This window comes from Cynocephalus volans, chromosome 8 (assembly GCF_027409185.1).
Source record: "Cynocephalus volans isolate mCynVol1 chromosome 8, mCynVol1.pri, whole genome shotgun sequence".
Taxonomy (NCBI): Eukaryota; Metazoa; Chordata; class Mammalia; order Dermoptera; family Cynocephalidae; genus Cynocephalus; species Cynocephalus volans.
Genome location: NC_084467.1, coordinates 88,960,652 through 88,974,920, shown reverse-complemented (window position 1 = coordinate 88,974,920; position 14,269 = coordinate 88,960,652). Strand labels below are relative to the sequence as shown.

Genomic DNA, 14,269 nt, shown 5'->3' with positions numbered 1-14,269 from the left:
TCTCTACCCCACCTCTGCCCATTACTGCTTACATTACTGAACAAACAAACAAAAACACAGCTAGCTTTTCCCACAGTGTAGCATCCCAATAAATACGAAGCTGTCAATATTTCCCACTGAGACTATAATATAATGTCTCTTATGGGCAAAATGAAATCACAGCCCTGTTACTTTCATATGCCTTGACTGGCTTATGCAATACCGAAGAGAGAATAACAGTTATAAGAGCACAGATTTTGAAGTCATATTCCCTGTGTTCAAACCCTAGCTTTTCTATTTACTAGTTAGTATGATCTCTCTGTGCTTCAGTTCCTTCATTATAAAATGGGGACAACAGCTGTACTCACATCATTAAACTGTTGAGAGAATTTAAAAAGTTAATGCATGTAAAGCACTTACAACATGCCTGATACATGATGAGCATTCACAACTACTAGCAGTGATCAGTATTATAATCAGTATCATAAGCATATGATAATAATGATGAAGATAATTACTATACAATTAATATATAGTAATTAATACTATATATATAATATAATATTAGGCTACCATAAATATTTGTTTAACTCCCAACAAACATATCTGATAAATTTTTTAAACATTTACTCCCAGTCTGCCAAAATAGAAATATAAAGTATTTTATTTACAAACTAAATACAAAACATGTTTTTTCTAGGAAAAATTTTAAAAATCATTCATACATACTTCCCAACCAAGTAATCAAAACAAAAAAAGCTAGATATAAATTCTTTTGAACTATTACTTTTTGGGGGAGGGGCCAAGGGAGGAGTGAAATCTGGAGAAAATTTATTCAGCAATTCAAGAAGACTTATAAACAAATATAAATAGCACACATTTATAAACACAATAAAGATTTAATGAGTTGCTCCTACAAGCCAGGCATTGTGTCAGAATCTCTTAATAAAAAAGGACAATAAGACACGGTCCTTGAGTTCAAGGGACTCACAGTCCATTGAAGGAAAAAGACCATAGGAAATAATTTCATTAAAAGATGTTTCTTTCTCTTCTGAATTTCAATTTTGTCTGTGTTAAATCCCATAAACAATTAGTTGAAACTGTTTGTAGGCTAATTCTAAAATCCTATGACTATGCTATGTTGCACACTTTGGGAAGTAATCATTGATTCCATTTAATTCAGAGTCTTAGGTAAGGATAAGTGAAGTATGTCAATTAATCAATAAAAAGCAATACATGTAAGGGATTCGATTTCTAGATTCATAAAATTCCAAAGCTTTCTAAAAACTGATCTGCCTGAGAATGCCCCAGTGTCAAGCTAATTCTTGTTCTTCTCCCTGACAAAAAAAGAGCTACCATTCACCTATATAGAATCTTACTATAGCACACTGCCTGGGGTGAAAAAAAAAATTCTAGAGCAACAAACAAAGAGTCACTGGAAAATAATGGTAGCAATACTATGGAAAGTAATGACTAATGACTGGCTAGCAAATCCTTTTGTAAGCAATGTGGTTTCTAATTCTTTGACTTCAATAAAATGTAGGGATTAACTAATGGAACTCCCAATTAATAGATCACCAAAAATAATTTTTGATGATAGATCATTGTAGTTTTGGAGACTTAATTCTAAAGATGTTCAAAGAATTAACCAAGTGTTATAACAGAATTCCTTCTACTTAAGTTTTCTTAGTACTTACATTTATAAAGATGAAAAATAGGAGCAGAATGGATATCACAACCTATTTCATGCCACTGAGTGTTATTTATCCACAAAATAATTGGAAAAAATGAGCTTTAATCATCTAATTATGTATTTCAAATAACATGTTGCCTTTTTTGAAGTTAATAACTATATAATCAAAATTTGAGATAGAATTATTTTGATTGACTTTGTACTGGTAATAACTGTAATGATTCCATCCAATAGAAATGTCTAAATGCTAAATATTATGTTCACAGGAAATAAAAAATTTAAACTTATATACATATTTTATTGCCAAGAAGTATAACAGGTAATCAACTAAAGACTTAACATAAATATACTCCATTATTATAAAATTCTGGAAAAGAAGTGTAGTGGAAATAAGAATTCAAGGAAAAACAGGATGATGAAAATGTATAATTGTTGATATGTTTTTGAATGGGTATGGGTGGGTCACAAATCAATAAGGTATTTAGAGGCCACTGAATATATTTAATACAATGATATATTTAATAGAAGTTTCATTCTAAAATATTAGTAGTATATTCTTTACTACTGTTTAACCAAAAATTTTTTAGAAATCATATAAATGTGTGCAGGATATGCAGTTTTTCAAAATTATTCTCGGAGGTGAGCAAAAAACTTGGAAAAGCAAGGCTTTAAGAATACCAGTGTAATCATTACAAAAATATGCAAATTTTAGAGACTGACAAAGGTAACAAAAAGAAAATAGACAAATGAGATTACATCAAACTAAAAAGTTTATGCACAGCAAAGGAAATAAACAACAAAATGAAAAGGCAACCAATGTATGGAATGGTAGAAAATATTTGCAAACTATATATCTGATAAAGGGTCAATATTCAAAGTATATACAGAACTCCTACAACTCAACAGCAGAAAAACAAAAAACCTGATTAAAAAATGGCCCAAGGAACTGAATAGACATTTTCTGCAAAAAAGACATACAAATGGCCAACAGGTACATAAAAAAGTCAACATTATCAATCACCAGGGAAATGCAAACCAAAACCACAATGTGATATCATGTGATAACTGTTAGGATGGCTATTACCAAAAAGCAAAAAAAGACAAAAAAGTGTAGGTGTGAATATGGAGAAAAGGAACCCTTCAACACTGTTGGTGAGAACATTAATTGATGAAGCCAACACGGAAAACAGTTATGGAGGTTCTGAAAATATTAAAAATAGAACTACCATGTCCATTGACAGATTACTGGATAAAGAAAATGTGATACATATACACAATGGAATATTACTCAGCCATAAAAAAAGAATGAAATTCTGCCATTCACAGCAATATGGATGAGCTTGGAGAAAATTATGTTACGTGAAATAAGCCAGGCACAGAAAGAGAAATACATGCTCTCACTAATATGTTGGAGCTAAAAACAGAGAACAAAACAAAACAAAAATAATAATAATAAGTTGAACTGCTAAAAGGAGAGAGAACAACTGTGGTTCTAGAGGCAGGAAATGGGAGGTGGGAGGGAAGATAATGAGAGGCTGGTTAATGGACACAAAATTACAGCTAGATACAAAAAATAAGTCCTATTGGTGTACAGTCTACACAGTAATCTATAATTAAAAATTATTTACTACATGTTACCAAATGACTGGAAGAGAGGAAATCAAATGTGCCCATCACAAAGAAATTGTTGTTTTGCAATGATGAATATGCTAATTACCCTGATTTGATCATCACACACTGTATACATGTATTGAAATATAACTCTGTACCCCATAAATATATACAATCAATATGTTTCAATAAATTAATAAATAGATAACATTAAAAAAAATAAAACTACCATATGATCCAGCAATCCTACTTCTGGGTGCACATATTAGTCTGTTTTTGTGCTGCTGCAACAGAATCCCTGAAACTGAGTATTTATGAAGAAAAGAAGTTTATTTGGCCCACAATTCTGGAACAGCTGCATCTGGCAGGAGCTTCAGGCTGCTTCTACTCATGGTGGAAAGTGTAGAGATCACATAGTGAGAGAAGCAGCAAAAGAGGGAGGGGAGGAGCCAGGCTCTTTTTAACAATTTGCTCTCTCAGGAACAAATCCATTAATCTACTCATGAAGGATCTGCCCCTATGATCCAAACACCTCCCACTAGGCTCTACCTCCCAACATTCCACATGGGGATCAGATTTCAATATGAGCTTTGGAGGGACAAACATATCCAAACTATATCAATATATATGAAAAGGAATTGAAATCAGGATCTCAAAAGAGATAGCTGCATATCCATGTTCACTGCAGCAGTATTCACAATAGTCAAGGCATGGAAGCAACCTAAATGTCCATTAATGAATGAATAAATAAAGAAAATATAGTATATACGTACAACAGAACATTATCCAGCCTTAAGAAAGAAGAAAATCTTGCCATTTGAGACAACATGGATGAACCTGGAGGACATCATGCTAAGTGTAATAAGCCAAATGAAGAAAGAAAAATACTACATAATACCACTTATATGAGGAATCTAAAATAGTCACTCATAGAAATAGACAGTAGAAGGTTGGTTTTCAGCAGCTGCAGGGAAATGGAAATGGGGAAGTATAGTCAAAGGATACAAAATTCCAGTTATACAAGATAAATCCTAGAGAACTATACAGCATAGTGCCTATAGCTAATACTGTATTATACAAGAGTACATCAAAAAGTTCAAGGAAAAATAGAATTAAAAGATAATACAAATCTTTCCATGAACTTTTTGAGGTACTGTCATATAATTGAAAATTTGCCAAAAGGGTGGATGTTAGGTTAAGTGTTCTTATCACTAAAGAAAGAATGAAAGAAGAGTAATAAGAATAAAGAGGGCAGGAGAAAACTTTGATGGTGATGGATAAGTTTATGGTGTAAATTGATGGTTTCACGGGTATATACTTATCTCCAAACTCATTAAGTTGTATATATTAAATATGTACAGCTTTTTGTGTGTCAATCATATCTCAATAAAGTAGTTAAAAAATGTAAACACTAAACAATTAGGGGCTTAGAACACTCAATTTCCAAGGCCCTTTCATATTTTCAAATCTAAAGCTTTAAGATTCTGTCTACGTGGCAAGCACGGATAATATTTAAGCATACAATCTATTTAAAGATTCATCAAATTTTGTCACTTAAGCAGCTTCTATTCATCTATACTCTGAAATTCATAAATAAACTATTTAACATGTTTTAAAATAAAATATTAAGTTGATAAATACCTTATAACTTAGTACCTAATGCTATATAAGTTAACATAAAAATTTTTAAAGAAACATGGAGGTAAATATCAAACAATAAACATAAAATATTACAATAAAAATATGAAAAACTGAAAACCTCTATTGTAATTTTATAAGCCTGTATAGTACAAAAAGCTTCATCATATTTAAAAAATCATCATTTTCATTTGCTAAATTGCAATTGTTCCTCATTCACTGACAGTCATTTAAAATAGTGACATTTTATTATGATATACTCACTGATTAAAAAAACTATATGCATTGCCTTATAACAAGTTAATTTCATGATATACTAAAAATGAACTAGTCCTGGGAACCACTTATATTGATTCATTAGAAACGAAGTTGATTGCAGCATCCCTTTAATAGACTATTTCAACGAGGAATAATAATACACAATTCCTATTTATTTGTAAGACTGTCCATTTAAGAGTCTTTAGGCTGTACTCACCATGAGAATGAAAGTGCCCATGTCCATGAGCATGGTCATGGCTATGTGCAGCACCATGTTTCACTTCGTGACTATGGCAATGATCTACATGGCCAGGTGCCTGATCCAGAGCACCATTAAAGAGGGAATGACTGTGTCCATGGCCTAGAAAACAAAGAGTGTTAAAACGAAAGGTATGTAAAAATCTATTCTATAAATGGTTACAATAATAATGGTACTACTGAAAAGCTTTAAACCCAGATTCAATTCAGTAAACATTTACTTGTAAAAAGTGTTATAGATTCATTAAAACAATCCTAACTGAGTTCCCACCAGGGAGTACAAGAAGGAAATAAAAACAGAGAGAACTGACAGAACTTCCAGGAAAAATAAATATGGTACTGACTGGAAGAACACAGAAATATTTGAAGAGATTAGATAATGTTATTCATTAATTCGAGAAATATTTATTTGGAACATACAATGCTGTAGGCACCATTCTAGGCACTGGGTTGACAAAGCAGTAAACAACACAAACAAAAATCTTGGCCAAAATTCTGCAAAGTACTATTATATAAACTAAGAAAGATTCATCAAGATATATGCATATGGTCACATTGAGGCAGAGGCCGGGAAGCTGCTGCATTCGGTAAAAGGATCAGTAAAATTACATTAAAGCAGGTTAAAAGAGCCAAACACAAAAGAATGCAGAATCCTCTCTATATAGCATACCTAATAACTACTAAACCATCAAGAAACACCTTATACAAGCTATTCCAAAGACTGGATGTTGCCAAATTCAAAAATATCACTTACGTTTGCAAAAATTAGAAATACCAGTAAACCAAATCCAACACTTCATTAAATGAAAAATCCATGACTATGGGAAGATCACCTCCAGAATGGTGGAGAGAAGACCTTGGTGAACTACCTCTCCTCTAAAATAATAATGGTACTAGTGAAACCAACCATTTCAGAACTCTGGCAATTAATCAAAGCCACAGAACGAACTGAAAATCATCCAACCAAGAGAAATTACTAAACCTTGGTAAGACAGCAGGATCTTTGATGTTTTAACTTGGGGCTATTCCCATTCCACCTCCTTCCCCAGCCCATGGGCAAAGTAGCCAAAAGCCAGCAGGACTACAGACAATGGAGAGATAAGATCTGATCACAGTCAATATTTTGTCCAAACTTACAGTTCCCTGGAAAAATCTCTATTCTCAGTAATGTGATCTTAGAGCTCAGCTCAACTTTGCGGAGTGAGGGTAGGACCCAGGGCATTACCAGAACGATGGCAAATTCCTAGCAGTATCTCAGCAGCTGAAGGCTGTGATTTCAGTTGAGGCAAACAAGAGCCTGACTGAGAATTAAAGGGAAATCTTGGAGAAGTAGACTACCATAAGGAGCTTTGCAAACTGCTAACATATTCCTGGAGATGTAAAAGTTGCACACAAGCTGTCTACTTGCCCAACAAACACCTGATAAAGGAGAAATCACCAGTCATTCATCTCTCACTGCCCTTGAGACCCTGCACAAGCAGGAAGTGAAAGCTGAGGCTGTCTTGTAAACAGCCTAAAGTTTGAAGGTGAGCTTTCTCACAAAGATCCTTTTGGCAAAAGTGGAAGACTTACATGCAAGGAATTTAAAGAAATCTTCTTACTAATCATTGGCTAACCACTAGATTACACTGGTCCAGGTGTGGCCACTAAGAAGCCATATAAAAATTTCAAGAGAGAACTTAAAAAGCTAGCAGAGAAATCACTGACCACACACTGTAGGAAATATATCTACTTAATTAGTCCAGGAAAGACTTACAAGTAGAAAAACACTACCACCACAACAAAAACACCAGGAGCAACAAACGTAAGAGGAGTGATGTAATCTGAAACCAGAGTTGTTAAAATATATTTTCGAAAATATTCAGTTTTCATCAAAAACTTACGAGACATGAAAAGAAACAGCAAAGTATTCCATTCATATACAAAGAGAAAAGCAACTAACAGAAAATATCTGTGAGGAGACGTAAATTTTGGACTTAGTAGACAAAAACTTTAAATCAGCTATTATTAATATATTCAGAGAACTAAAGGAAACCATGTCTAAATAATTAAAGTATTACAATGATGAGTCACCAAATAGAGAATATCAATAAAGAGAAATTTTTAAAAATAACCAAATAAATTCTTAAGTTAAAAGCATAATAACTGAAATAAAAGTCACTAGAGGGACTCAACAACAGATCTGAGCTGCAATAACAGCAAACTTGAAGAAAGGTCAAAAGAGATTATCCACTGTAAGGAACAGAAAGAAAAGAAAATGAAGAAAAATGAACAGAGCCTCAGAGACCTGTGGAAATATCAAAGGTACCAAAGCAAGCATAAGAGGAGTCTCAAAAAATGAAAAGAGGCAGAAAAATAATTTGGAGAAATAACGACTTAAAACTACCCAAACTTGATGAAAAATATAAATCTAAACTTTCAAGAAACTCATCAAACTCCAAGTAGAAAAGACATCAGAGTCAAACTGATGAAAGTCAAACACAAAAAGAAAATCTTGAAAGTTATGCAGCAGGAGAAAAACAACATATGCAAGGGAACTTCAACAAGATTGACAGCTAACTTTTCAACAGAAACCATGGAAGCTAAAAGACAGTGAGAAGATATCTAAATTTTGGAGAAAAAGACTCAACCAAGAATTCTCTATTCAACTAAAATCTCCTTTAAAATAATAGAGATATTAAGACATTTCCAGATAAACAAAAACCTGCCCTCCAAAAATATCAGAAAGTCTTACAGGTTGAAATGAAAGGACACTAAATAGTAACTAAAATCCACACAAAGAAAAAATGAGCACCAGTAAAGGCAACAATGTAAGTATTATGAAAAAGACAACACACATATTTTTATTTGTAACTTTTTTTCCTCTCTTATCTGTTTAAAAGACAATTACATAAATCAGTAATTATAAAACTGTATTTATGGTCTTGTATAAAGACATAATTTGACAGCAGCAATACAAAGAAGGAGAAGAGAACAAAGGTATATTGGGGCAAAGAATTTGTATATTATTGAATTAAGCTGCTATTAATCTGAACTACATGGTTTTAAGTTATGAAGCTACTTGTAATACCCAGGACAACCTTTAAGAAAATAAAGGGCAGGTTAATAAATGGTGATCAGAAAACTGCTTATTCAGACTGAGGGGAAAAAAAGTTCAACCCTAAATCACCCCATTGCAAAAATAAATTACATGTAGATGAAGGATCAAAATGGGTAAGAAGAAAACATCAAACCAAAGTTTTAAAAGTATTAAAGTATAAGAGATTATGTTTATGACCCTGGGATAGGAAACTTGTTAAACAAAGCAGAAACCATATCAGGAAAAGTGTAAGACAGAAAAACTAGACTATATACAAATTAACAACACCTACATAAAAGTTTAAAGACAAGCCATAGACTGTGAAAAGACATTTTACAACACATAATGCAAAGGAATAGAGTATAAAATATATTAAAAATAAATACAAATGGATTAAAAATAAGACAATAGAAAAACAGGCAAAAAATATAAACAGGTAATTCTAGAAAAGGAAAAACCTGAATGGCCTAAAAACATACTAGAAAGATGTTCAACCTCACTACTAATCAGCAAAGTATCAAATAAAATGAGACACCATTTTTACCAAGTTATTAGCAAAACTGTTTTAAACCTACAATATTAAATGTTGATGTGGGAAAGAGGAAATTAGTACTTGCATTTATTCCTGGGGGTAAATGTGAATGACATTCATTATGGAGAGCAATCTGTAAATGTCTACTGAAATTAAAATGCATATATGTTCCAGGAATTTTACTTATACTCTAGCACAATGCAATTCAAAAAATTTTCTGTGATAATGGAAATGTTCTATATCAGTGCTGCCCAATACAGCAGCCCCACTGAACATTTGAAATAACACTAGATTGATGAGGAACTAAAGTTTTAATTTTATTTAATTTTAATTAACAAAAATTTAAATTTAAATAGCCACATGTGACTAATTGGTATCATATAAAATAGCACAGCTTTAGGAAAAAAAACTTACATGTGTTCACAAGGACAGGCTTTCTTCAGATTTGTGAAAAAATGGAAACAATTTGAAGTCTATTTATAGAATACTGGTTAAATAAACAATGGTTACCCACACCATGGAGTTTTTAATGTGGCTGTTAACAAGACAAGGTAGACTGATATATACTAAATGCAAGGATCTCAAAGACAGATTATACAGTAAACCTCATACACACATACACAAAATTTTTGAGTAACTACATTTCTTTTGTAGTTTTCTGGTATTTATTCATTTGTTTTATATAAATGGCATCACACTAAACAGATGAGCTACACAGGTCTGGAGGGATCCACAACAAACTAACATGCATAACTCTGAGAAGGCACTGAGATGGAAGAGAAGTAGGAGGGATGGTTTAGGAAGACATTAATTAAGAGTCTAGTGATATTACTTTTGTTATTAGAAATCAACATAGAATTTAACTTTAAAAATTATCAATTTTCTAAAGTAAATAATTATGGCAGAAACCTGGTAGAAAATGAAGAAACAAAGCGTTCTAACCATCATACCAGAGCCATGAGAATGTCCATGACCTCCATGCTTGAAAACAAATATTCCTATTAGGTTTACCACAAACCCAAGAATTGAAACAAGTAGCAGTCTCTCATGGTGTACATCTGGAGGGGCTAATGCTCTCTAGAAAACACATAATACAAACAAATAGCATTGATATAGTTTATGATTGATCAACTGATAAAAACATAAGGCAATATTAAAATTTTTCAGTTACATTCAGAATTAAAAACACTCAAAAAATATCTGCCAAACTGTTTATAGAAATAAAACCATTGCTCACATACTGTAGAAAAAGTAACAATTACGATTTTTAAATAAATATAAATATTTAAATGCATGAATATTTGGTCCAAAACTCATTCATCTTTGGTATCTTAAAATACTGCCTTTCACTAACCTTTAAATTTTTCCTTTTTTTTTCCCCCCCAAAATACACCAAATATTAAAGATTCACTGGCAAAAGTCTTAGGTTCTATTTTCTTTAAAAAACACTTCCCAGCTGACCTCACTACCCAGATTGTGCCTTTACTTTTCAGAGTGTCAGCACTTCATCCATAGCTTGTAAAGCACTATCATTTAATTGCTATCAATTTCAAGAATTGAAAAAAATATTTAATTTTTCCAACTATTTTGGAAACTCCTATACACATATAATAAATAATATATCCAACACTGTCCTCAATAAATACTTAATGAAAGCTAAAAATGGCTTTATTACATATATCTTTAATCAATAAACATTTTCATTCCAGAAATGTAATTTACTGATTCATCATTACTATACCTCAACTCCTTCTGAGAAAATAAAAAAAGCAGTGAAGATCAAAAATAGACCATTGACAAAGCCAGCCAGAACTTCTGCTCTAACATACCTAAAGAGGAGCAAAGTAAACAACTGAATTATTAAGTTATTTCTTAAAAATCAAATCATAAATTTACGTATGTTTAGAGATTCTAAACCATATTATATGATTACAAGTGGTCATAAAACTCTAGTATTTACAGTATAGTATATTTCATTTTACATATATTGTAAAAATGAAGAAATGAATTTAATTATTGTGAATTATGTTTGATAGCAGAATGCCACAAAACACATAGATTTCTGCAAGCCAATCAAAAGCCCTTCTCAGAGTAAGTAGGTTTAGAAAGACCTTTCACAGAAATCTAAATCTCAAGTTGCACCTGAAGAAGAACAGGACCAGATAATTAGGCAAAGAAGGATCCAGAGATAAAAAGTAGAAGAAAGGGACTAGAAAAAGGGGTTTTAGAGCTTATTAATCCTCCTTCTCTAAGAACTCCTTATGCTCTCTGCTTTGTACCTTTCAGCTTTCAAATCTTTGGAAAATGGTGTTTGATCTGAAGGAAAATAAAATTATTTCTGAATTATCCCAAAGACAACTTGAGATTTATATTTCTATCATTCTTTTTCTAAGATTAATAAATTTAACATAAACTTTCAATTACCTATTTTTAGAATCAAGTCTAGCTTCACATAATTCTAATTAAACTATTTTTAAAATACCTTTCTTTTTCTCCATGGACTTCTGAAGCTTTCTGCTTCCTACCTGTGTGAAGCATCGGGGAAAGATTTTACTTTTTCCAGAAGGTATATTTGGCTTTGTTAAAGTCATTAGAAACAACTTTAACTTAGCATTTTCACATGTTCAAACATTATTCAAAAGGTGCTGAAAGCAGTTAATCCACTCTGGTCCTTAAGCAATGTGATTGGAACACCAAAAGTACTGCTTTTCCTAGCTTTCTATGTTACCTCCTAGATAATACAATTTTTACTATAAAAATATTTTTCAAGTAAAGAGAACAAACTCTTTAAAACGTACTCTATCCAGTTATGTTGGAGTTTGCACTGTCAAGTACGCTGCAACGTAGCATGTATTTCTATACTTAGAACTAAAGCATATTTCTATCTTCTAACACATGCAAATAAATTAAATTATTATTTGTCAAAGCATATATATATATATATATATATATATATATATACTTTTTTTTTTTTTTTTTTCCTGGAGAAAAGTTCATTAAATTTAACTAATTCACAGCCAACTTTCCATAACCTACACTTAGGGATTTATCTAATAAATCAGCAGAATTACTGTCTAAAAAATAAAAAGATTTTTTCTTTTGGCAGCTGGCTGATATGAAGCATTTTCTTTTAAACCACAATTCTAGTCCCATAGCTAAATAGCTTGATTCAAAGCCTTTTGTCCCTTCAGTTTTACTGGATTTCAAGATCCAAGGCAAGAATTTTTTTAGGCATCTTTTTGTTCCTAATTCTTAGCTTAGTAGGCATGCTCCAGAAATTCTGATAAATTGTTAGACTCAAGTGATTTAAGTAGCTTTAACAGATTTGCTAAACTTGGTTGCAGGCTTAAAATGAAAAAAAAAAACTTGTGAAAACTAGACATACCTTTAAAAATGACAACATTTACTTAAACTGTGAGTCTTGTAATTAGAATATGTAATTCATGAATGTGCTATTGCCAGATTAAGTATGGCTGGTGTCTGGATTATTCAGCCAGGGCAAAAAAAGATAAAAGTATATGTACATATGTATAGAATCATGTATGTGTGCCACTATCTATTGGATGTATATTACTTTTATGCTGGCTGTGCTATTTCAAAAATATCAGTGACAAGACACAAAGATGACTTTTATATAAATAAATACTGAGAAACCTTTGTTTGTTCTCAGGTCCCCCTACTGTTTCTTCTATTGCAGAGTCGGTCTGCTGCTACGATCGTCCTGAATTGGGGGCTTATGAGGATTCTTTCCTAGGCTTGGCCTATGCAATGTCACTTTGATATACTGACACAAGTGTTTTACTACTGCTGCTACTCACTACTATAGCAATTCTTCATACTTTCAAATATTGCACCAGCTTTTATTCCTTAATCTTTCCCAAAAGAAAATAAAAACAAAAAACACAAGTAAGGAGAGGACAGGATAAGCAATAAAAAAGTATCAAGAATGTTACTCTCTTAAATCAACTGGCAAATAATTGAATAAATAAATAAAAATAATTTAATTTATTTGAATATTAAAATCTGCTATGGTACTGAAGGTATTCGAAGCTACTCCTAAAAACCGTATTATAGCAGGAGACAATGCATTCTAAATGGGAAATAATAAATACTCTAAGCATTAGGAACTGAAGAGAATTTTTAACAGTCACCTAATGTTTACCCAGAAAGATTACTGAATAAGGTATACTAATTAGATATCTGATCTACAATATAGACAAATAAGTAGTTTTCTAACAAAAATTATATCTTTAGGTATAATCTTTCTTTAATAATTTAAAATATACTTAGGAATCTTGTAGTAGCTACAGTTCAAGATTATTTGATTACCAACATAGTACCATAGAAAATGTTCTTATCTGATCTTTCATGCTATTTGAATTTATAGATAAACATAGTATAATTTGTATTTTTATCTCACTTTTTATAATTTTACAAATAACTATATCCCTTTGGTTATAACTATAATCAGCAAGTTCTGCCACAGAACTTCATATCTCTTCTTTAGCAATTGCCACGATATACAGTACAGCTATTAAAGTACTTTTACAAAACTGTTTCCCTATCAGACCACAAGTTCCTCCAAGGCAGGAGCCATGTCTTAATCATCTTTATATTATTAGAACTAACAAACTATTTGACTCACAGTGGATCCTCAATAAGTATCTAAAGAGAAAAAAAGAGCATGTGAAAGAAAGTGTGTGTGCTTGCTAAAGAACAAAAGCAAAGCTGGAGAGGAAAGGAAGCAGTGAAGGAAGAAGAGTAAAAGAGAACAAGGGGCGCAAGATACAGTACATACAAGAAGGTGGCTGTGAGCAGGAGAGGAAGAGAATGAGAGAAACTGCACAGGAAAGGGAGAGCGCTGGAAAGAGAGAGGAAGGAGAAATAGAGTTGAAGAGGTTAAGAGAAGGGGAGAAGGAGAGTTAGAATGAGCCTGAGAGATACAGTGGTAAAGGGTAGACAGAAACAGCAAGGCAAAGGAAAGAATAAGAGAGAGGAGGCATAGGCGGCAGAGAAAAAGGGGGAAAAGGAAGGGGGGAGGGCGAGTGAGAGAGGAAGGGAGAGAGAGGGACAGAGATCATTAGTACAGGCCCAAGTAACCAGGAAGAAGGAACAAGACAGGGGGTAGGGAGTTTAGGAGAGGATGGGAGAGAGAAAATGAATGCAAGGATGGGAACAAGAGTGAGAGATGATGAGAAAATAGGAAAGACAGATGAAGAGG

At 32.4% G+C, this 14,269-nt stretch overlaps 1 protein-coding gene across 1 annotated transcript in view; it reads right to left on the bottom strand.

Annotated features, from left to right (window-relative positions):
- SLC30A7 (solute carrier family 30 member 7) overlaps nt 1-14,269 on the bottom strand; it is a 90,718-nt gene that overhangs the window by 61,545 nt on the left and 14,904 nt on the right. Inside the window, exons 4-6 of the mRNA XM_063106113.1 lie at nt 10,790-10,877; nt 9,999-10,125; nt 5,397-5,540 (exon numbers count right to left, since the gene is read on the bottom strand). Coding sequence (XP_062962183.1) covers nt 5,397-5,540; nt 9,999-10,125; nt 10,790-10,877 — 359 coding nt within the window. The remainder of the gene's footprint in view (nt 1-5,396; nt 5,541-9,998; nt 10,126-10,789; nt 10,878-14,269) is intronic.